At 41.7% G+C, this 25,194-nt stretch overlaps 1 protein-coding gene and 1 long non-coding RNA gene across 2 annotated transcripts in view; one reads left to right on the forward strand and one right to left on the reverse strand.

Annotated features, from left to right (window-relative positions):
- LOC147021230 (uncharacterized) overlaps window positions 1-25,194 on the forward strand; it is a 39,990-nt gene that overhangs the window by 11,309 nt on the left and 3,487 nt on the right. The window lies entirely within an intron of this gene.
- LOC147021231 (uncharacterized) overlaps window positions 14,026-25,194 on the reverse strand; it is a 67,005-nt gene continuing 55,836 nt past the window's right edge. Inside the window, 3 exon segments of the mRNA XM_085893667.1 lie at window positions 14,026-14,314; window positions 14,316-15,589; window positions 15,727-15,861. Coding sequence (XP_085749793.1) covers window positions 14,258-14,314; window positions 14,316-15,589; window positions 15,727-15,861 — 1,466 coding nt within the window. The 3' untranslated portion in view covers window positions 14,026-14,257.

Raw genomic sequence — 25,194 nt, forward strand, 5'->3', positions numbered from 1 at the left:
ACGCCTTGTCGAGGTGATTCTGGCGGTCACACTTCCGGCACTTTTTACCGTATCCGGGGCACTCGGCGCGTCTGGCGCGCCATTGAGGCGTTTTGCCGTGGCCCACCTCGCCGCAGTAGATGCATACTCCTTCGGGCTTGGCCTTCCGTTTTTCCGGCCTGGCTCCTACTCTGGCGCGGACGTCCTGTCGCTTTCCCCGCCGATACGAACTACTGATCGCGTCCGTGCTCTGAGTGTCAAGCAGGCGCGATGCCGAGCGTTTTCCAGACTCTTTGGCCTCAATATACTCTATCATGTCCTTTAATGGCATGTCCTGGTTCTTCTCACCGAGTAGGTCAAGTTGTATTGCTTGGTCCGCGATGCCACGGGCAACCATGTTGCGCAATATCTCTTCGGTGAAGTTGTTGACCTGATCGCACCCCACCTTGGTGCACTTCATTTCATACTTGCACGTGTCCGCCTGCCCCTTGATGCGGGCGTGGAACGACCGGACGGGCTCCTCGTGTCCCTGCCGCATGTTAGACAGGGCCACTCGAGCTACCATCGTGTTCTCCGTCCGGACGGCGAGCGCCTTCATGGCGGCGAGGACGTCTTCTTCATCGCTGCCCACGAGGCTCCGACCCGCCGCGCGAGTGAGGTCCTTTCTCAGCTCCTCCTCACAGCACTCCAGTAGCTGCGCGACTATGTCAGGTCCGACAAGCTTAGTACCTGTTTTGTATTCGCCCCAGCGGGTTATGAAGTACGACCAGGCCTCGCCCGTTCCGGCCAGTGCTATGGAGGGACGCTTGAGTTTCTCCATCTTGGCATTCGAGCTCGCCGCCCTGGGGGCGGCGACGTGAGTGGCGTGTATACTCAACATGGCGGCCACCACTGCCGCCTCTGCGTGTGTAGCCATATAGTCACAACCCTCGATCGGGCACTCTGCTTCCACCGGCGCCATAGGAACAGTTATTCTGGAGTAAACGTTCTATTTTCGGTGATGCACACGTGTGTACAGTGTCCTGGGGGCGAAGATTGGGTACAGGACCCGAGAAATCCAAACTCACTGTCGACGTTCTCGTGGTCCGTTTTCACCCAGTCGTGTCCTCCTCAGCACCGACGATCCTTACTCGACTGCATCAAGTTGTTTGATTATAAATAAGAACAGAGTTCAATTTGTTCGACCACTTTATTAGCGTGGAACGACAATAATCAAACAAGTATTGAACAGGTTGAAACACCCACAACATCCCTGGCTCCGGGTCAGGCTGCGCATGCGCACTGGCACAGGGGACCGTCGATATGTAGAATTACCGTAAAGTGCAATGTTCTCTAATCGCCATACGGAAGGGCGGGTGGTGTGTCGAACCTCGATGGCCACAATGCACGTACTTCTTTATCGAATGCATTGCTCACGCCGTACGCTTGGGTAAATGATTGAAATTTTGTGCATAGCATTTTCTACGGCCGTTTTCCATGCTGAATCCGAATCCGGTCGAATTTTTTTTTTTTTTAACCTCCGATGACCTTTGACCCCTGGAACCTTAATTTATTCAAAATGGCGGCCAAAAATGGACCTTTTTCATGTTTTCCTTCTCTAATGTGACTAATAAGGCTTGTAATATATCATATCATATGTTTTTCAGGTCAAGGAATACGCTAATCACATTTTAAAATTCATCGGATGTTGCATTGGACTGAAATCAAGTAATTTAGGAAAAAATAAGACTTGAAGAAAAAGAAAAATATTAGGCTATTGAATACTATACAAACTTGCAAAAAGCACAAAGGACCTTTGACCCCAGACAGTCTATATTTACTGAGTACACTATCGGAGAAAGAACTTCTAGTGGAAGTGACATATTTACGCTTAACCGTAGCCCCGGACATGCGCCAACAAAGACGTGTGAAGGATGGAGCAGGGAAATTCCGCACTCAAAAATTCAGTTTGACCGAGCTACACAACTCTATAAAGAATGCTATCAAACCCGATGAATCCATGCACGATAACATTAATGAACTTTTGTTGGCGGCACTGGTGTGATCTCGGTCTTATGTTGATCTGAGAATGACAAAAACTTTAAATTTAGCAAAATATTGTGCGGTTCTCAAAAATTGTGTTTTAAAAATCATCAAATCGTTGCATAAGTGTCATTTTCGTATTTTCTGATCGGAAAAACCTATAAATGAATATATTGCAAGCCTTATTTTCTCTCAGTTGGTCAGAAATTCATTAAAAATATCTTTTTTTTGTTGCCATTTTGAATATGTTAAAGTTCTAGGGGGGGGGGGTCAAAAGTCAAAAAAATTCCAACGTTTTCAGATTCAGCATCAAAAATGGCTATAGAAAATGCTATGCGAAGACACAACTGAAAAAAAACTTCACTATTTACCCAACCATACTCACGCAATCCGGATAGAGTTTGGCAGCACGACGTGTTCCAGTGCGGGCTCGACTTGATGTTATTATTTTTATTGCACATATGCGAGGGTTTAGCATGCTACCATGGAGTTACTAATCGCAGAACAAGCATGCATTGACACTGCAGGGTTACATGGCTTTCACCATTAGCTTGTTACACTTATAATCTCAATACAGGTAGTGCAGCAAAGCATGTAGCTGAGACGGGGTGACGTCCAGAGATCATGCAAGGTGTTTCAACGGCTCCTGAGAGTGGTTCAACCATGGAGGATGTGATGGACATACAGACAACCGTTGATAAACAGAAGGACAAAGGAGCCTTGCACACATCCATTAACGATAAAGGAGGTGAACACGAATCAAATGGACCATGTACATTTTTTTACTGCACTAACAAACATTGAGAGTATCTCATTTACAGATCAAGAACATTTTGCTTGAAGCAACAACCAAGGATGGCTACGACCTTGGTCCAGAGGAAGACGGTGATCATTCTTCATGAGTAGTCACACCAGTGGTGAAAAATTGGTCTCAATCCGACAAGCAGTTGTGGAGAAAAACACAAAAGTTCTGAGCAGTCAAACAAACAAACAGACTTAAATGCAATACCCTCTCTCCTTTGGTGAGGGTAATTGCAAGCCTCCATTTTAGTTGTCCTTTCTGACATGCAGGGAATACAGTAAATAAGGTCTTGCCCTCATGATGAGATTAAACAAGAAGGGCACTGCAAAGAGTGAAAACCTCCCCAAGCTGATTAGTTTACATTTTGGATCCCACTAATAAGATGGATCTGGATTCGGACCTGAACCAACATCGAATTGGCTTGATCTGGTCACCAAACCAACTTATCCACAACTTTTTGAGAAATCCTGCTCACACACACAAACAAACAAACAAACAGAGGTAAAAACGCAACCTTTGTCCACCTTTGGTGGGTGAAGGTAATGAAGTGTTGTTATTTATGGGCAAAGAAGCTGTGAACATCCAAAGGCGTTTTTCGTGAATGAACATGGCTGGAAGAATGGCCTGGAGGTCCACACACTCGTATCTGAGCCATCCAGCCAGGGTTCGAATTTCGGACCAGCTTCAACTATCGATTGTGCTTTGAAGGCAGGGAGAGGTGACCATGTGTGCTGTCCTTAGGATGGAAGTTAAACCGGGCATCCCATCCACTGACAATAGTTGGTGAACATTAAAGATCTCACGGTGTCCTTCGCAAGAAGTGAACCTATTGCTGACCCACAAAACAAGTTACAAATTCTTGGCCTCACTTACTGGAGGCACTGCAACATTGGCACAATAATGTTTCCAGCAAAAATACAACCAGTAGCCAAAGGCTGCCTTCAAAATAAATGAATGAATGAGTGAGTGAATGAACACAGCTGCTGCTCTTCATTGGTTCTTGCATTCTTCCCTGCTAAACTTGACGTTGCAGGATTGGTTGCTGTGGTTGCAGTTCCAGACTTGGATGGGGTTGTGGTTGCAAACATTATGGGAGGACATCTTGCAGTTCAAAAAACGTTTCTTGAAGAATTGTTATAGAGCCAAATTATAGTTTTGCTGCAGCCATGTTTGCTCTGTGTCATAACCTTCAGGTACATGGATAAATTTTAGTCTGTTGCGTTTGTTTGTCTGTTTGTCACACAATTTTTGGCCACAGTTTTAAAGCAATTGTTCTGAATTTTTTGTGTATGTCGTTGACCAGCCAAGGACAGCAATGCTTAATTTTGGTGAAGATCCAAATTCGGATCTGGATACGAGAATTTTTTTGAAGTGATTCTTCACCATTGAGAGATGAGACCAAAAACTATGTATAGCATGATATGTCTAAAAGTTGTGGATGACTTGTGACAAAACGAGGTGGAAGAGTTGGTAAGGTGATAAGAACAAGCAGATTCGGTTTTGGTTAAAGTCCGGATTCAGATCCGATAATTATTTAATTCTTCTGAAGTGATTCTTCACCATTGCGAGATGGGGCTAAAAACGATATTGCATGACATCTCAAAAAGTTGTGGACATATTCCGCAAAAACTGTGTGGACCGGTTGAGTTTATGAAAAGGACCAATTGATTCAATTTTGGTGAAGATTCGAATTCGGATTCGAGAATTTTTTTGTGATTCTTCTCCGTTGAGAGATGCGGCCAAAAATTATGAATAGTAAGACATCTCTAAAAGTTGTGGATGACTTGTGACAAAACGAGGTGGAAGAGTTGGTTAAGGTGACAAGATCAGCCTGATTCGATTTTGGTTCAGGTCCGGATTCAGATCCAACCTATAAGTGTGACATAAAATTTAAACTGTCCAACCTGGCGGAGGTACGAGATCTACCGCATGTCACTCTATGAGTGATTTTTCATTTATTTGTGACTTGGCAAAAAAAAAACAATTTTTTGACAAGTATGTTGATCACCTCCATTTGTTTCTCTGTCTGTCTGTCTATTCGCCTCCAGCCCAAACCACTGAACCGAACGGTCTGAATCTTTTGGAGAATAATGTCACTGACCCTGTGACGGTCCTGCATTGAAGTTTCATAAAATTTGATCGACCAAAAAGGTCTACAATTCTATATCGACTAATAGGGCAATTTGAGCGTAATTTTCTAAAATCCTCAAATTTCATATGATTGACTGGAAATTTGAACAGGATTTGCAAATAAGGTAAATTAATTCAACCTATTATTTTTGAGGTTAACAGAGGTCAAAAGGTTAACATAGGTCAACATAAGGTCAACCCAACATTGGCCAAATTATATAATTGCTTCTAAAATTGTCAATTTTCATCTTATTGACTTGAAATTTTAAGACCATTTGTGTATCAGCTCAATGAATTCAACCACCTATTATTTTTGAGATCAATATTGGCCAATACATGTAGGCCAAATCGTCAATCTGGGCCACATTTCTAAAATTGTCAATTTTCATCCGATCGACTTGAAATTTGAACAGAATTTTCATTTCAGCTCAGTGAATACAACCACCAATTATTTTGGAGGTCAGCACATGCCAAAAGGTCAACATAGGCCTAATGGTCAACAACTTAGGATCACTTTCTAAAATCCTCAATTTGCATGTGATTGACTTGAAATTTGAACGGGATTTGCATTTTAGGTCAATGAATTCAACCACCAATTAATGTTAAGGTAAAAACGTCAACACACGCCTCATTTCTAAAATTGATAGATCGGGCCAAAAACTATATATATATATATATATATATATATATATATATATATATATATATATATATATATATATATATATATATATATACACACACATACACATACATCTCGTAGAAGATATTCTCAAGTCCTGTACATTTGAAACATTTATTCAACAAACAAATACATATGCGCATGTGGAGTAATCTGAAAAGAACAACACAGTCTTGCTCCAGATCTCTGAAATACATGATAGAGTTAAGTCTTTTATATAGAATCCAGTGAGACAGCATTTTTTGTTTCCAAACACTGGTGCTACAGTTTGTCAGGTCTTGATATTCTCAGGTGGAGCTCGTTTTCAACCTTGGTGCACCCACTAACTTGATTTGGTTGAAGAATTGTAGCATATATTTCAAACCCATATGTGGAGATTCTCTCCCGGCACAAAATGATGAACAGATTGATAGAATGATGTCAAAACTGCAACCCTGTTGGGTATTTTGCTGGATTTCTATAGTATGTAGGTTAAAAGTCAGTCCGCTTCTAACAGACTGAGGAAATATACTATCTTGAAGCAATTAGAGCTTCGTGAATACATCTGGACAATTCTTTAGACCAACATTCCAGTTGCACTGAAATCATATTCCCTATCTAGCTTGTTATTGCCTTTCATAAAAAAATCCCTGAGAACGCAAGATAGTTTTTAAATGATAGGCAATTCATTTTATACTGAATAATGATTAAAGTTTGAGTTGAAAAGTCAACCTGTTTTTAACATCTTTACTAGGCAGATTGATCATCTTTCAATACAGAGGAAAGATATGATTATATAAATTAAAATTAAAATAGATACATGATCAAGCACATAAAATCATACCATATTTGAGTACATTTTCCATTACAGATTTATAACAATACATTGATTATAATATCAAGTTTTAACTGACAACATTCTATTATTGTTTTTATCACCCCCAAGCCCATTATGATAATTTTGGAGAAATTATGCCGACAATCACTATATCTCAAAAAGCTGTGATGAGTTATGACAAAACAAGGTGGATGAGTTGTTTAGGAGACAGAACAAGCAGATTAGAATTTGGTTCAGATCCAGCCCATTTGTGAGATACAAAACGTGAACTGTTCCACCCAGCAGAGGAATGTACTCTCCTGAGTGCCATTCTACTTTGTGCAGTTTTGCCAAGTGTCTCTCGACGTGTAATTTTTCATTTGTTTGTTTGCTTGTCTGTACACTCGCCTCCAGCCCAAACCGTTCAGCAGATCGTTCTGAAATTTTCGGAGATTATGGTCACCGACCTTGCGACAGTTCTGCATTGAAGTTTCGTAAAGTTCGGTCGACTAAAAAGGTCCACATAGGTCAAAAGGCCAATTTGGGCCAAATTTTCTAAAATCCTCAAATTTCACCGATTGACTTGAAGCTTGAACAGGATTTACAAATCAGGTCAATGAATTCAACCGCCTATTAATTATTATGTAATGAGGTTTACATAGGTCAAAAGGTCAACATTGGCCATAAGGTCAACCCAACATTGGCGAAGTTTTTTAATTGTTTCCAAAAGTGTTAATTTTCATCCAATGTACTTGAAATTTGAGGACTGTTTACATATCAGGATGCTGAATTCAAGCACTGATTATTTTTGAGATCAACTCTCAGCCAAAAGGCTAATTTGGGCCAAATTTTCTAAAATCCTGTTTTCATCCGATTGACTTGAAATTTGAAGAGGATTTGCAGATCAGGTCACTGAATTCAACCACCTATTATTTTTGAGGTCACCATAGGCCAAAAGGTCAACATAGACAAAAAAGATCAACATAGGACAAATTTCTAAAATTCTCAATATTAATCTGATTAACTTGAAATTGGAAGAGAATTTGCACATCAGGTCTCTGAATTCAACCACCTTTTAATTTTGAGGTAAACATCGGTCAAAAGGTCACCATAGGCCAAAAGTGCACCATAGACCAAAACGTCAACATAGGCCAAATTTCTAAAATCTATTTTAATCCGATTGACTTGAAACTTGAAGAGGATTTACATATCCGGTCACTGAATTCAAACACCTATTATTTTGAGGTCACTACAGGCCAAAAAGTTAATATCAGCCAAAAGGTCAACATTGGCCAAATTTGTTCATTATCATCCCATTGACTTGAAATTTAAACAACATTTTCATATCAGTTCACTGAATTAAAATACCAACTATTTTTGAGGTGAACATTGCCCAAAATGTCAACATTGGCCAAATTTTGTTAATTTATATTTTTATTTAATCACTTGATTTTTTTTTTCTCAATAGAAAATTGTATTGGAGAATCAAAATGATGGTTCTGTTTCGCCAAGTGTCACCCCATGAGTGATTTCTAGTTTACTTGTATGATACTTCTGAAAATCGAAGATTTTTCAAGTATATTGGTTGGTCGAGGGTGTTATTCGGTCTGTTTGTCTGTCTGCATGTCAATCACCTACAGGTCACAATTTCAAAAGGATCTTCATGAAACTTCACCACCTACATTTGTTATAAGCAAGAAGCCTGTTGTTTGAGGTCAAAAGGTCAACATAGGACAAAGGTGAACAACTTTGTGAATTTTCTAAAATCCTCAATTTTCATCCAATTGACTTGAAATTTGAAGAGGATTTGCATATCCGGTCACTGAATTCAACCATCAATGATTTTTATGATCAAATTTGTTTTCCGAATTTCATAAGTGTCGTGCTCTGCAAGATGTCTTTCTTGTTTGTCTGTTTGTTTTTCTATTTGTGTGCAGTATATCTCAAGAAGTTGTGGACTACTTTGCATGAAATGTGGTGGACAGGTTGGGTGTGTCACAAGGACGAATTGATTGATTTTGGTGAAGATCTGAATCCAGATCCAGATGCAAGAATTTTTTAATTCTTAAAATGATTCTTCACCATTGAGAGAGGCAGCCAAAAATGATATAAGCATGATATTTCGAAAAATTATGGACCCCAATATGTTCTGTTGGATCGGGCATTGCGTGGCAAAGGTATACACTCTACCAAGTGTGCTTCTAGTTAATTATATAACACACCGATACACCAAGTGCCTCAACCACTCAAGCAAGCACTCCAACAAAATGGATGAATAAACCTTTAAAAACGAAACTTTTCATTTCTTGTCTGTATCTATCACTCAGTGCCGAAGTGATGGGTTGTATAATTAAATTATATCATACAAAAAGGTACAAAATATAGTATCGCACAAAAACATATCGTAAATTTACATTACAAAATATCGTATCATAAATAATCACACAAAAAGGGGGGAAACGTGGTGCATAAGAAAATTTCACATTTTCAGCAAGCGAACCACTGACCGACTCACGGCCCAAGGCACCGCACAGCCAACTGCAAGAGAATGGGCCCTGAACTTTGTACAAGTCGATCAATATATTCAGTGACTGTGAATATTGTAGAGCACTCACCAAGTGACTGAAGCACTCAAGCAAACACTCCAATGAAATGGTTGAAAAGGAACGTCTGGCTTGGCCAGCAATTGCCGATCGGATATATAAACACTTTGTCCCCGCAGACGCCTGCAATGTCAAGCGATGTCCGAATTGGACAGATGAATACAATTTTTTTAGCAGTTGGAACTACTGCTGAAGTCAATAAAGAAATTCAAATTTTGAAATTCAGCTGATATCAAGAGATTCTAGAAGTTATGGCATGTACGGAAATGAAATAAAGCCACAAACTCTGATGTCTCCAGGCGTTTATAAGCATTGCAATGTCTCCAGCAATTCATAGGTATGATGATCAGGCATTCAATGACATGAATGAAGAAAGTGAAATTTATCATAAAGAAATTGTTGTGGCCTATTCCAAGTCAAGGCATTGTTGAGCAGGCCAAAATCAATGGCGAATTAAGACCCAGCGAGGTGGCCAAGGATAATGTGGCTTTGATAAAGGATAATTAAATAAGGTATTTAATTATCTTCAAAAGGTGTGTAAATTAACCGAAACACCCAATTTTCATTAATGCACTACCATGGAGTTCCCTCAATTATGCATGCAAAGATGGGTGTTGCAAGGTTTCATGGTTTTGAAGTTATGGAGGAGACGGACGGATGGACACACACATATTTACTTGTGTAGATTTACATTGCGATTATATTGTCTGAAAGAGGGTTTAGATATGACAAGTCTGAAGACGACGATGGTATTTGACAACGTAGATTGTTTCAGAAGTCAAGGATGAGACAATGTGATAATGTTTGACCAAGTTATAAAAATGATCAACATGATGTGGTACGAGTGACAGGTTATTAGCTGCAAAATCTCGAAAACCCGGTTTCGTTCAACAACTTTAAAAATTTGACCTTTGCATAACCTTGAAAGGTCCCAAAACAATGTTGTGGACATGAGAATAAGGAAACAGGATACATGCTATAGCTAAATGGAGTTAGTTCGTCAAAGAAGGTCGAAAACCCGGTTCGATTCCCACAACTTTGAAAATTTGACCTTTGTGAACTTTAAAGGTCAAAGGTCAAGGATTATGACCTTTGGTGCAAAACTTCCTCTGGAACATTCCAGGAACAATATAACGTCATATAGGCTATATGGCATTTCACACTCCTCGGATTATCCATACTTTGATGAAATCAGCGTAAAAACAAACTTGAAGGGGGCGCCACGGGCAAGGTGTTCGAGATAGAGAAAAATGGTTTCAAGACTTTAGGTGGGGAATGACCTCAAGATTATGCATAAAAAATATTGTCATCCCAGCTCTCAAAGTTTGGGTGGTCTTCTGATTTTTATGTCAAAATTCGAAATTTTCTAAGTTCATGACCTTGTGACCTTGACCTTGGGACTAAAATGAAAAATCGAGCTCCGTGGGGCTATGCAGGTGCCATTGGGCTAACCAAATACCGAAACCCCTGCCAGATTCGACAACCCCCTCGGAGAAGATGGATTTTTATATCAAAATCGCAATTTTCTAAGTTTGTGACCTTGTGACCTTGACCTTGGGACTAAAATGAAAAATCGAGCTCCGTGGGGCTATGCAGGTGCCATTGAGCTAACCAAATACCGAAACCCCTGCCAGATTCGACAACCCCCTCGGAGAAGATGGATTTTTATGTCAAAATCGCAATTTTCTAAGTTTGTGACCTTGTGACCTTGACCTTGGGATGAAAATGAAAAATCGAGCTCCGTGAGGCTATGCAGGTGCCATTGGGCTAACCAAATACCGAAACCCCTGCCAGATTCGACAAACCCCCTAGGAGAAGATGCAAATTGAAATCGGCTACCCCCTAAAAACACATGTCTTTTTGGGCGTGTCTCCGCCCATTTTCAGGAAAACAACTAGATCATGATATAAACCTCCCACCAAAATTTCATCAGGATCGGATCAAAACCGACGGAGCTATGCTCGGGACAGACAGACAGGCAGGCAGACATACAGACAGGCAGGCAGACATACAGACAGACAGACATACATACATACAGACAGACACACAACAATAACGAATATAGTGGTCACTTATATTTTTCGTAAAAATATTTTTTCGTGAAACAATAAATTATAGGTGAAATTTGGAATCATGTGACAAAAATCAATCAAGCTACGCATATTTATGGTTGCCCTAACCCATCATTTTGTTGGGAAAGTGGGGGCCATGGCTGCATCAAAACCTGGTATTTTCACCAAGATCACCCAGGTTGTCGCTTGTAAGACAAGCATATTTAAATTCCCCAGACATTGTTACCCATAAAACAACTAACCAAACTTTTGAACTCAAAAACTCAGGTCCTGGACGACAAGAGCAGCAGAGCAGGTTGTGAGGACATGTGAGAGTGAAAGTCTGAACAGATTCCAAAGGTCATGGAATCCATTGTGTTTGCTTCAAAATCTTGTGTCCCCAACCACTCTCTCTGTGCTCCCACCTTAACTAATCACAACCAACTGCTCCTGTCTTCTGTGTCTTTTTGCATCTGAGAAGTTATAAAAGTTTCATGCAACCCTGGATTCTGACTCTGACTGACTGCAAATGAACCGAACGGCATCAGCTCACGTGTCCTACTCACCTGCTCTGCTACTCTTGCACTTCCTCCCTCTGCCCTTTTTACCCTGCCATTTACAATAGGTAATCTTCTATCTGCTTGGAAGTCAGCCAACATCACATAAAAAGGTGCAAAAATGGATTTCCTTAACTACAAACCAATCAGCAAGGTCATGAAATCCATCATCACAATTGACATTAAATCATCCCTTTTCTCCAACAGTCTCGACTCAAAGAATCAATTTGAATAAAGACCAGCTCAATTTGCCTTGAAGATGCTGCTTTCACTCTCCCAACAATGATTGGAGGCCTTTTTGGCAAAGAACATGAAATCAGAGCCATTCTCTTTGGGTATATCTCGAGCTTTCAATATGGCCTGGCATCCTGCATTTCTCTCCAAACTGTCTGCCTCTCGAATACCAGGCCAACTGTACTTTTGGATGACTGACTTCCTCCACTCAGCAGCCTCTTCCCTCTCTTTAGACTTTGACAAAAATCACAAACTCGTAAAACATCCATCTCTCACCCCCTCTCTCCCCCAAGCACCACAACACAAACCCATCTACTTTCTCAACAACCCCTCTTGAAGAGGTTCAGAAACTGAAACTCTTGGGACTCACTCTCTGCCATGATCTCACTTGGGCAAGCCACATTTCTAAGTTGGCCTCCAAAACCAGACTGGACATCCTCCATTGTGCATAGTTCTCCCTTGGCACACTGGAACTCCTATGCACAGACAAGGCTTTCATCCACAGCTTAATGGAGTACTGATCTGTGCTGGTTCCCATCTGTGCTGGCTCCCCTGGCTCACATCTTGCTCAGCTTGATACTGTGGAAGCCAAGACTTTGAAGATCATTGGAATCTCTCACAATGAAGCCAAGTCTATGGGCCTATCACTTCACCATCGCCAACAGGTTGGTGGTCTCTATCTTGTTCAGACTCATTTCTGGTCTTGCACCCTCTACGTGCTTCCTCTCTCCCAGTTATATTGAAGAAACATGCAGTCCACCAGTCGGCTCTCATTGGTTATCATCTCCATTTGGATTTGAGGAGGTGGGAGGAAGTTCTCCCAGAACTCAAAATCTCCATGCCCATTTTGGTAAGGGATAATGATTCATGAACCAAACTGTGAAATGTCATTCTCATGGTCTCGTTCCAAGGGCTCTTTTCAAAGTCTACACTGGACCTCTGGCAGCCTCCACTTTCCCAGAAATGATTTTTAAGTACTCAGGGTTATTTTTTTCAATCATTCCTGTAACTCCGACCATCACTGGAATAATTTCAGATTTCTTCAATTTCCAACAAATCTTGACCTCATTTTACAGATCCTGGTATTTGATCATCTTCCTGAGTTTTGTCGCATTTAGTCCAAAGTCATTGGGAACTGAAACCTCAATCAACAATGCTGACTTTTATTTTTTGAGTTTGAGCACCATTTCCGGATGCAATGCTTTGTTTGTGATGTCGACACTTGACGGGATCATCTTGTCATGCGTGAGCATTACATGTTCATTTTCAAGGATCGGACTTGGCTTGCATTTCCATGATTGTTCTGTGACCGGTTGTTGAAATGTTTACAGATGTGCCAGTGGATTACTCAACAGACACTGTCATGTCTTTCTGTGTGCAGCTTTTCCACCTGGAGTTTTTTTCACATCCAAAAAGGAGGTGACTGGTACATTCTGTTTCTTCTACACAAAACCTGCATATATCTGGTTGGCTCAATCATGCCATTCTCTTAAAGGCATTGGTGTAGAGTCCTTGATATTGAGCATTTATGATGACTCATTCTCAATCCAAATTAATTCGACCTTCTTCGCCATTCCAAGGAGCATTCCTTGTCGATCCCCGTCCTGTCCAGCTCATTTTAAAATCTTCTTGCTCTTTTGTCATTCTCCCATTTGTCAGAGTATATCGGCTGATATTTATTTTTGCAGTTTTTCTTTTTTTACTTTGCAATAATTGGGGCTGTGTTTGTTTGTTTCATTCTCCTGTGTTTTGTCCATCATTTGCACCTGCTTTTTGAAGTTTGTTGCTAAATGGATTAAGGATCCCTTTTCTGGTCTGCTGTTTTCTTGCTTGGGTAGAAATCTCATTCTTTCATCTGTTGAGCTATTCACATCCTCTGCTAGTCCGACACAAGGTGTTCTGTGCACTTGGTTAAGCTCCATCACACCACCTCCTCATTCTCGCCTTTTTGTAAGTACAACCTCGGTTTGCATTTGTTTTTGGACAACATCTTGTGAATAGTTAGAAGTTTCCTTGTTTTAGTGTCTAAATTGTTGATCTCCAATTGTGGCTAGTTTATAATTGCACAGCTACATTGGAATACCGGCAATGCAAGTCGGTTTATAGCTTTGTTTTGTTCATTGGAGAGAGGGATGACTTCAGAATTAGTCTTATTCTGCGTAGGTACTCTTTGCTGATCGTTTTACACATATTTTTTGTGTTGTCCCTCGAAGCCTTCTTCTATTCTGATGTATTTGAAGGATGCTTCGTTTCCTAGTTCCTGTTTTATTGTCTGCTCTTTTTGTATGCTCTCCTGTGTGGATCCTCATATGCTTACACAAATTGCGTTTATCAGAGAAACCCTTATCACAGATAGAGCATTTGTAAGGACGCTCTCCTGTGTGGATCCTCATATGCAATTTCAAATAGCCCTTTTGAGAGAAACCTTTATCACATATGGAGCATTTGCAAGGGTGCTCTCCAGTGTGGATCCTCGAATGCATTTTCAAATTGCCTTTATGAGAGAAACCTTTATTACATATAGAGCATTTGTAAGGACGCTCTCCTGTGTGGATCCTCACATGCAAATTTAAAATACCTTTTTGAGAGAAAGCTTTGTCACATATGGAACATTTGTGAGGTCGTTCTCCTGTATGGATCCTCATATGCTTTATCAAATGGTCTTTTTGAGAGAAACCTTTATCACATATGGAGCATTTGTAAGGTCGCTCTCCTGAATGGATTCTCATATGCTTGTTCAAATTATCTTTTTGAGAGAAATCTTTATCACATATCGAGCATTTGTAAGGTCGCTCTCCTGTGTGGATCCTCATGTGCTTATTCAAATTACCTTTCAGAGAGAAACCCTTATCACATATGGAGCATTTGTAAGAACATTCTCCCGTGTGGATCCTCATATGCTTAATCAGATGGTCATTATGAGAGAAACCCTCATGACAGACAGAGCATTTGAAAGGACACTCTCCTGTATGGATCCTCATATGCGTATTGAAATGGCCTTTTCGAGAGAAACCCTCGTCACAGACAGAACATTTGAAAGGACGCTCTCCTGAATGGATCCTCAGATGCAATTTCAAATGGACCTTTTGAGAGAAACCTTTATCACAGACAGAGCAATTGTGTGGGCGCTCTCCTGTATGGATCTTCATATGCAAATTCAAACTGCATTTTTGAGCGAAACCTTTATCACAGACAGAGCATTTGTATGGACGCTCTCCTGTGTGGCTCCTCATATGTACATTCAAATCGCCTTTTTGAGAGAAACCTTTATCACATATGGAGCATTTGTAAGGACGCTCTCCTGTGTGGCTCCTCATATGTACATTCAAATCGCCTTTTTGAGAGAAACATTTATCACAGATAGAGCATTTGTAAGGACGCTCTCCTGTGTGGATCATCATATGCTTTTTCAAATTGCCTTTTTCAGAGAAACCTTTATCACAGACAGAGCATTTGTGTGGGCGTTCTCTGTGGGTCCTCATGTGTATTTTGATGTTCCTCGGTGAAGTAAAATCTACACTGCAGATCTTACACTTATAACGCATTTGCCTTTCGATCACATTTTTGGGTTTGTTTAATTTGATGTTGATCTTTGTGCTGTTTTCACCAGATGTGCACTTGGATTTTGAAGGTTGTGAGTCTTGTTCTTGAGATTGCTTCTTCAAAATAGACATCTTCTTCACTCTCAATCTGCTCCTGGACCTTATCTGCACAATTGGATTTCTTGATTTTTCTACAAAAACAAAGAACAAGTTATTTGACGATTTTTTTTGTCAAACTCACAAAAATGCAAAACATTTTAAAATTTCAAAAATTATATAAACCCTGAATTCAAAAGATTGAATGTTCATTTTGAAGGTTTCTGCTCACCTGTTACAGAACAGACAGGACTGCCATTTGTCAAATGAACATCTGAATCCTCATTTACAAAAGCAGATCTTAAAGTTTCTGAGATAGATGAACTGTTGGGTCGTCTGGATTCCCCATTTACAGGATAGATATCACCTGAAAATAATGAAGGACATGAAATTGAAAACACTGCCAAACATAAATCTGGTAAATAGGTAGTATGCAATAGACATCACTTCCACTGTAAGAACAAGGCTCCTTTATGCTGCCGACATGACAATTTGTGTCACTGTGTCACTTAGACTGTCAATTTGTGTCAGAAATCCAACGTACATATTAAAAACACCCGAAAATAAGTTGCAATAGGCCTACGTCCAGATAACATCAAAGGCTATAATCTGAAGGTAGAGGGAAACCAGGGAACGGGTATGAGGTCATCCCTTCATTGCCCGGATTATCTTCTTTTCTTTGTTCATTGAAAGCGCGGTGTTCGACAATAGATTCTGTACCTTGAATGTGTGCATGTTAACTGTTCAAATTAAAGAGGTGTTCGATTGTCGGATGCACTCAAACAACTGCCGTTCATTACATTAATTGTCAATATCAACTGCCATCGTTACATGTGTTGTGTCTTGTGTGTGTGATCTTCAAATTAAAGCGTCCAAGCGGTGTTCGATCGTCGGATGTGCGCCAAAAAGTGCCGTTCATTGAAATTTGCATTCTGATTCTCGGTCACCCTCCACTGTTCCTGTTCAGTCTAGGGCTGGGCCTATATCATGTTAAACTTGCCCCATCAGATGCCACCCTTCCAGTCACACTGCAGAGGATGCAATTTCCAGTCAGACGCGCATACTCGATGACCATAAACAAATCCCAGGGCCAAACATTTGACAAACTCGGAATATACCTCCCAGCCCCTGTGTTCTCCCATGGCCAACTATATGTTACATTTTCACGTGCAAGAGGTTACTCCTATATATCTATCAAAGTGGACAATAATTCCTCACAAGGACCATTCAGCAACAAGACACTCACTCAAAATGTCATCTACAGGGAGGTCCTTTAGAAAACTAAGGACAGGTAACCATAGTGCATCACATCCCAAATGACACCCTCCCCAGCTTCCCATACCATCAACTATTATGCCTCATCCACCTTTAGCCACCCATTCAACTCCGTGCGGAGCACGGGTATATGCTAGTATGTATATATATATATATATATATATATATATATATATATATATATATATATATATATATATATATATATATATATATATATATATATATATATATATATATATATATATATACATATCTCTGGAAAAAAATAAGAGACCACTCCAAAAAAAAATTAAATCAGCATCTCTACATGTATGGCAGCCATTCCATTCCAGTGTGTGTTGAATTCCAACACAGGCACACCTCATTCTACTTAGTGAGGTACTGATTAGGTGATTATCTGAACCGAATCTTATTTAACAAGGAAAAGTATAAAAACCAGTACTGTGGTCATTACTATCCTGTTGTAATAGGACCAGTTGGATGGCAAAAACAGTGCAAGTAGTACCTCAAAAGTAATTGGAATCAAAAAAATAACTATTGACCATGCCAAAAGAGTTGAAAAGAAAAGTTTTGAATGAGGAAAAGAAGGGTTCAATTCTGGCTTTACTGGCAGAGGGATACAGTGAGCGTCACTTTGCTTCCATCCTTAAAATTTCAAATACGGCGGTTCATAAGAACAAGGTCAAGCAGCATACATCGAGGACAACAAAGCTACAGACTGGCAGAGGCGAAAACGACTTTCCAATCACCGGGATGACCGCCAACTCATTCGAATGTCACTCAAAAACCGTAGGATGACATCAAGTGACCTACAAAAAGAATGGCAAACGGCAGCTGGGGTGACGTGTATGACGAGGACAGTTTGAAACAGGCTCCTAGGGACAGCGCTGAAGTCATGCAAAGTTAGAAAAAAGCCCTTCATCAATGAGAAGCAAAGAAGAGCCAGGCTGACGTTTGCAAAAGACCACAATGATTGGACCGTAGAGGACTGGAGTAAGGTCATCTTCTCTGATGAGTCCAATTTTCAGCTTTGCCCAACACCTGGTCGTCTAATGGTTAGACGGAGACCTGGAGAGGGCCAACAAGCTGCAGTGTCTCGCACCCACTGTGAAATTTGGTGGAGGATCACTGATGATCTGGAGGAGCTTCAGCAAGGCTGGAATTGGGCAGATTTGTCTTTGTGAAGGACTCATGAATCAAGCCACGTACAAGGTTGTCCTGGAAGAACACTTGCTTCCTTCTGCTCTGACAATGTTCCCCAACTCTGAGGATTGGTTTTTCCAGCAGGACAATGCTCCATGCCACAGAGCCAGGTCAATGAAGGTGTGGATGGAGGACCATCAGATCAAGACCCTGTCATGGCCAGCCCAATCTCCAGACCTGAACCCCATTGAAAACCTCTGGAATGTGATCAAGTGGAAGATGGATGGTCACAAGCCATCAAACAAAGCCGAGCTGCTTGAATTTTTGCGCCAGGAGTGGCATAAAGTCACCTAACAGCAATGTGAAAGACTGGTTGAGAGCATGCCAAGACGCATGAAAGCTGAGATTGAAAATCAGGGTTATTCCACAAAATATTGATTTCTGAACTCTTCCTAAGTTAAAACATTAGTATTGTGTTGTTTAAAAATGAATATGAACTTGTTTTGTTTGTATTATTTGAGGTGTGAAAACACTGAATCATTGTTGTTATTTTGACCAGTTGTCATTTTCTGCAAATAAATGCTCTCAATGACAATATTTTTATTCGGAATTTGGGAGAAATGTTGTCAGTAGTTTATAGAATAAAACAAAAATGTTCATTTTACTCAAACACAAACCTATAAATAGTAAAACCAGAAAAACTGATAATTTTGCAGTGGTCTCTTCATTTTTTTCAAGAGCTGAATATATATATATATATATATATATATATATATATATATATATATATATATATATATATATATATATATATATATATATACATTGTTACAGCTGTGGAAATTCGGAGAGCACCATATAGGTCCTTAGATCAGTTATGCCGATAAGTCTGTGTTCAGATAGATTTCCCCACCGTTGTCTAATGGAGATTATTAGTGTGATCAGGGCTGTGATGTTTGAGTTAGCCGTTTTTCTTTTGCTATCGTTATTTTGGACCAACCGCTTCACAACCACCACCTCCACCACCACCAACACCTTCTCCACCACCGCCTTCACACAACGACCTTAACCACAAGCGCCCAACCACACCACCCTCACGACCACCACAAAACGCCAGCCACGTGACCATTACAACAACCACCTTAACCACCACCACGTTTCCACCTCAGCAGGATTGCGAGAGGCCTGACATTCGTCGGGAGAGAACGGACGACGGCCTCCCCCCTCCCCTCCCCCAACGAAAAGCATGTGCAGAAGAGACGCGGAGAGGCAGCGCTTAAAACAAAAGAGCCGGGCCGATCTCTCCTGGAATTTTCCTCCCCCGCGCGCCGCGAAGGGAGAGGCGATGCGCCGTCAAGATAAAAGGGCATGCGGAACGAGAGGGCTGTGGGTCTGGGGTCTGTCAAGGTCTGCATGCCGTGGTCGCTCTCTGCCTGGGTCTGTCGAGGTCTGCAGGTCATGGTCGCTCTCTGCCTGGGTCAAAGTCTGGAAGTCTGTCAAGGTCTGGGGTCTGTCAAGGTCTGCAGGCCATAGTCGCTCTCTGCCTGGGTCTGTCAAGGTCTGTCAAGGGTCTGGAGGTCATGGTCGCTCGCTGAGTCGTCGACTGCGGGAGGTTGTGGAGGCGTGTGGAAAGGAGGAGAGAGCGCAGCGGAGCCAAGGCGCGTGGCCTGCCGAGCCGTGCCTTACCGTGAGTCGTGGAGCCGGGACGCCGCGGGCCGCCCCAGCGAGGTGAAGGTAGCCAGCCCGGTCTCGCGGAGCCTCTGCGGTCTACACGGCTCCGTGTCAATAAAGACCCCAAGGGGTCCAGTCTGCCCCTCGTCTGTCCTGGGGTTTTTCTTTACTTTTGAATGAATGTTGTGGCGCCATGTCCGCAAGTAGAACTGTATAAGTGACTGTACGTAATAGATAGACGGTAGTAGCTCTTTTGCATTACTTTTGCTTGATTGATACATGACTGCATGTGTGTTTTGCATACCTGCATGACTGCATCATTGTTTATACGTGCTTATGTGTTGTTCTTAAATAAATGTGCTTGTTTAAATGTACCCCGTTCGTTGCGTCTTTTCCTTAATTGAGCTGCCATCTTGCTCTCGGAATATAGTTGGTTTTAAATAGCCGGTAAAGTGATCGGGTCCAACGGAACTGCGCGATAATACCCCTCTCGGTTATCCCAAAAGGAAGCGAGCTGCTTCAGCGGCTCGTTTCCAAGCGGTCCGGTTGAGGTACAATCAGTAATCTACTCACACGATTAATTGGGCATATCGATAATTTGGTGATTGACCCTGTAGGGTGCGGGTAGAGTAGAGACAAGGTTGTGGTGTGCTTAAAAACACATCTGTGGCTGATTTTCGGCGTTGATCCGGAAAGCCGCGACTGGATTGTCCGTTCGGTGGGCGAAGCGGCTGCTATTGGTTGAACGCGGTCCTTCGCACGCCGGCGGGCGGAAATCTGTAACACTGGTGTCGAGGAGTGGGGTGCAAACTCTCCCACCTTCACACCAAACCAAATTAGCGGAACCGGATCAAGGGTGTGCGAGGCGACTCTCCGGTTCCATTAAATTATGAGCTTTTAAATTTATTCCGATACTCAAGATGGCATTTCAAGGCGAGTGGGAGCAGGGTGGATTAGGAATGAGTATTAATGTAGAATCCATGGCCCGGGACGGTTCTTTTTATAACCCCATCACCAATTATAATCAGTGGGGGCGCTCACCCTATACTGAGCATGAACTTTGCCGGCAAACAGACTCGAAGTCGCAAAATAGCAGCGCGATCGCACCTCAGCACAACACGGAGCGGGCTGCTATTAATAGTACAGCGAACGGCACAACACGAGGTGTGGGCTCCCAGCCACCGATTCAGACCACGTGGTCGCGGAATGTGCCAAGGCAGGCATGGCAGGATGACTACGCGAATATTGGCAAGCTTCAGGCACAATTGGGGGATGTCTCGGAAAAGGTGAAGTGTTATGACGAGTATATCGAGGAAGTGCAAAGTGGAGTGGACAAGTCACAACGGCACGCAGACAAGCTTCAGAAAAATTATGTGTACGGGGGATCACAGCGATTGGCCGATGTACTGGAACGAATTCGGTGGCAAAAATATGACAGCCAACAGAGCCGACAAACTATGTGGGAAAAAGAATTTGGTAGTGTGGTATACCCATAATTTGGAATGTGCGAAGAGCAAACTGAACAAAAGAATAGAGGAAGAGCAGGTTGGTATCTCCCAGGATAGGAAGGACTTGGAGGAAGAATGGAAAAAAAGCTCGAAGAGGAAAAAATGTGAACACGATTTGGAATTGAAACATCTGAAGGAAGAGGTAAGATCAGGCAATCAGATAAGAGAAAGCCTAGAATAGACGATAAAAAGAGGAGAGAAAAATCTGGAACAAGAGAAGAGCAAACTGAACAAAAGAATAGAGGAGGAGCAAATTAGTAATTCCCAGGATAGAAAGAACTTGAAAGAAGAATGGAAAACAAAGTTGGAAAAGGGAAAACGGGAACACGATTTGGAATTGAGACTACTCAAGGAAAAGGTAAGATTAGGCAATTGGGACAGAGAGAGCCAAGAACGAAAGATAGAAATAGCAAAGAAATACGGTAAGGGAAGGGACGAATTGTGGAAGGAAGCATGCGAAAGAGGTGAGGAGGCCAGAAAGGAAAAATGGGAAAAAAAATTCTGAGTTACAGGAACACCAAAACAAAGAAACGGGATTACAAAACGAACTGAGGATGTTAAGAGAGGAAAGGAAGACAACGGAGAATGAAACGTTAAGGAACCACACTGAGCAGATCGAACAGCTGGAAGACAAGGCCAGATTAAAGAAAGAGATGCAAGAAAGAGTAGTGAAAGAACAAGGAATAAGACAGGAAAAGGAAATCAACCAAGTGAAGGAAACAACGAGATTGGAGAAGGAAGAACAAGAGAAACAGTGGAATAGAAAACACAAAGAACAAGGAATGAGACAGGAAAAGGAAATCAGCCAATTGAAGGAAACAACGAGATTGCAGAATGAGGAACAAGAGAGACAGTGGAATAAAAAGCAAAAAGAGTATGAATTTGAAACTGAACAACAAAAGGAAAAAGCAAGGTTGGAGTACGAGGAGATAGTGAAAGAACAAGGAATAAAACAGGAAAAGGAAATCAACAAAATGAAGGAAACGATGAGATTGGAGAATGAAAAACATGAGGAACAGTGGGAGAGAAAACAAAAACGATATGAATTTGAAATTAACCAACTCGAGGAGAGAGCAAAGTTGGAATCCACAGAGATGGAAAAACTCTGGGAAGAGAACGAACAACTCAAAAAAGCTCAGAGAGGAAGAACGACTCAAAAGGAGCCAGGAAGTAGAAAAGCGCAATAAGATGGGATGTGTGGTCGCACCACAAGGAGTAATGTTAGTGGTGCAGGACTTGATTGACACCACTCGTCGGATGAAGCAACAATTAGGGCAAACCCTGATAAAGGAGACACAAATAAAAATGGAGACGAGGGAAATAGAAGTGTTGCCAGAGACATGGGAGATAGACCGAGTCGAGACTGAATTAAATAAAACGAAGGAGGGAACAGAGACGTAGATCCAGGGAGAAACTAATGAAAGCCAGGAAGAAACAGAAATAATAAATGAGGAGACTCAGACGCAGGAATTAAAAGAAATAACAGAGACACGGGAGATAGAAAAAGTAGAGGAGAGATTACACGATAAAGACAGGGTAAAAGACGAACACACACACATGGAAGTAGTAGAGGACAATGAGGAGCAGCTCGGGGAATGTGTCGTGACCCGGTGCAAGCAGCCGGATAGCCTCCTTCAGGAAAATATGGGAGAAAATATGGCAAAACGGATCAAACCTCTACACTGCACGGCGTTCTGTGACGCTTTGGGGGAGAATGTGAATTATGCAAATGAAGTACAGAATGTGTTTGGGATGGAATTCAAAATCGCAACTACTGATCTTTGGATTGGTGAGGAGGAGATTGGCTTAGAGGTGTATATGGATGACTCAAAAAGGGTCAGTCAATTTAATTAATCCGAGGGACAGATTGTGTCATCTCGGTCTGTGGAATATAAGTTCAATGATTTGATTACATTGTACTTGTGATACAGGGTGAGTTAAAATGGATAACTTTTCACTCTTTCTCCCGTGCTTGGTTTGTTGAGCACTGATAGCATTTGTTGAGCATTGTGTCTTCCATGTGAGGCGATTATAAGGGATTAGAATCACGTGTGGTGGTCAGGAAAGGTGTCATTCCAGTCGTGTGCATAACAATTTCAGGAACCACGAGTCAAGGTATCTGGTCGCCATGGTTACCATGACATGTTTGAATGAAGAATGAGTTAAATTCGCAACTGTGGCTGTGGACATAATACATACGCAACTCAGCCGGGCACAGAGGCTGCACAAATTTGTTCGAGGGTTACCTGGTGTTGAGGAGCAATTTTGAAGAGCAGAATTGGCATTCGAGTGGTTATGCCAAGACTGTCATGTAGTTTATGAAGTTGCTCATCATTGCCCAACAGATTTGTACACATAAAAGAGTGTGAAAATTTGGGCGAAGTGTACAAGCTCTGATGTTGATGGACAGCAGTTATATGAAGAAATTTTGGATTGCAGAATGTTGCTATCAAATCAGGCCAACATAAAAATATGAAGACCTGAAGAGCTTCTCAAATTTATTGTTCAGTATGAAGATGAGAGTGTCTTCCCCGATCTCCGCATTACTATTCAGATAATGCTACACATCACAGTTTCCATCGTCAGCTGTGAGATCATTCAGCAAGTTTTAAAACTAATACTTTCGTATTTGAGAGACTCCATCGTTCAAGGCAGACTCTGTGACCTTGCTCTGCTGAGTGTAGAAACTGACTTTGAACAACTCTGACCAGTTTGTATCAGTGAAAGCAAGGAATGTGGATGGTAAAGCCATTACACGGACTTTACCTCAGCGCAAGGTCTCCGGCCGACGCCGGGTCACCCAGCCTGCCATACGAGTCTGTCCCGCCGAGAATCGCTTGCCTGTCTTGTTTGCTGGCGCTCGCTGTCTTGTCGCTTGCTGGAGGAGCGTGCTGGAACCCGACGCTACCCTCCGTACCTGGTGCTTGCAGCAGCATCGAGTTGCAGGTTCGACTCCCACCGAACCAGATCGTCAAGGGCTGCACGAGGCGGGAAGGTCCAGGCAAGCTTCTTACCTCCAGCTCACCTTCCCTCTGTGCTGGGGGTATCAATAAAGACCCGACGGGGTCCATTTCTTTTTGGGGGTTTGTATCTGGTGCAGGCCAGTCCTTTCAGCAGCACCTGTATGGGTGCTTGTGTATAAATTTCCATTTATTTTATATTCTGATAACTCTGCCCTTACGTGCTCCCCTCGTCCCCGATTACTGGAAGTAAATGGAGTGGTTGCCCAAAAGGTGCTTGCTCGTTTGGCTCACAAAAGTGAGCCACACGAGCAAAAGGGGGATGTAGATATAGAAGGAGGTGCTGAGAAAATGGTACGCTCAAGGATTTGCAGTGGTGGCAGAAAATCGGAAATTTAGAAAATCGAAAATTTTAGTAGAAGCCATGTGTATTATCAAATGTTGGTGGTGTGTGCTGCCTTTTTGGTTGTTAGTTGCATCATTGGTTGGGGCATGATTGTGCCGCTGATGCGGTGCCCATATTGCCAGTGTCAAAGCCACCCAATGCTCGCCTGTTTATACATTTATCGTTTTTAAAAGACTCATCTAATAATTCATATTTTTTATAAAGCATTGCAGTGAAGTTTGATGCAAATAATTTTAAAGGAATACAAGTCTGAAGACGACGAGCGGTATTTGACGATGTAGATTGTTTCAGAAGTTAAGGATGAGACAATGTGATAATGTTTGACCAAGTTATAAAAATGATCAACATGATGTGGTACGAGTGACAGGTTATGAGTTGCAAAATGTCGAAACCCGGTTTCGTTCAACAACTTTCAAAATTTGACCTTTGCATAACCTTTAAAGGTCACAAAACAATATTATGGACATTAAAATAAGGAAACAGGATACGTGCTATAGCTGATTGGAGTTAGTTTGTCGAAGAAGGTCGAAAACCCGGTTTGATTCCCACAACTTTGAAAATTTGACCATTGTGAACTTTAAAGTTCAAAGGTCAAGGATTATGACCTTTGGTGCAAAACTTCCTCTGGAACATTCCAGGAACAATATAACGTCATATAGGCTATATGGCATTTCGCACTCCTCGGATTATCCATACGTTGATGAAATCAGCGTAAAAACAAACTTGAATGGGGC

This window comes from Eptatretus burgeri, chromosome 8 (genome assembly GCF_056783735.1).
Source record: "Eptatretus burgeri isolate ZD-2024b chromosome 8, Ebu_testis_v1, whole genome shotgun sequence".
Classification (NCBI taxonomy): Eukaryota; Metazoa; Chordata; class Myxini; order Myxiniformes; family Myxinidae; genus Eptatretus; species Eptatretus burgeri.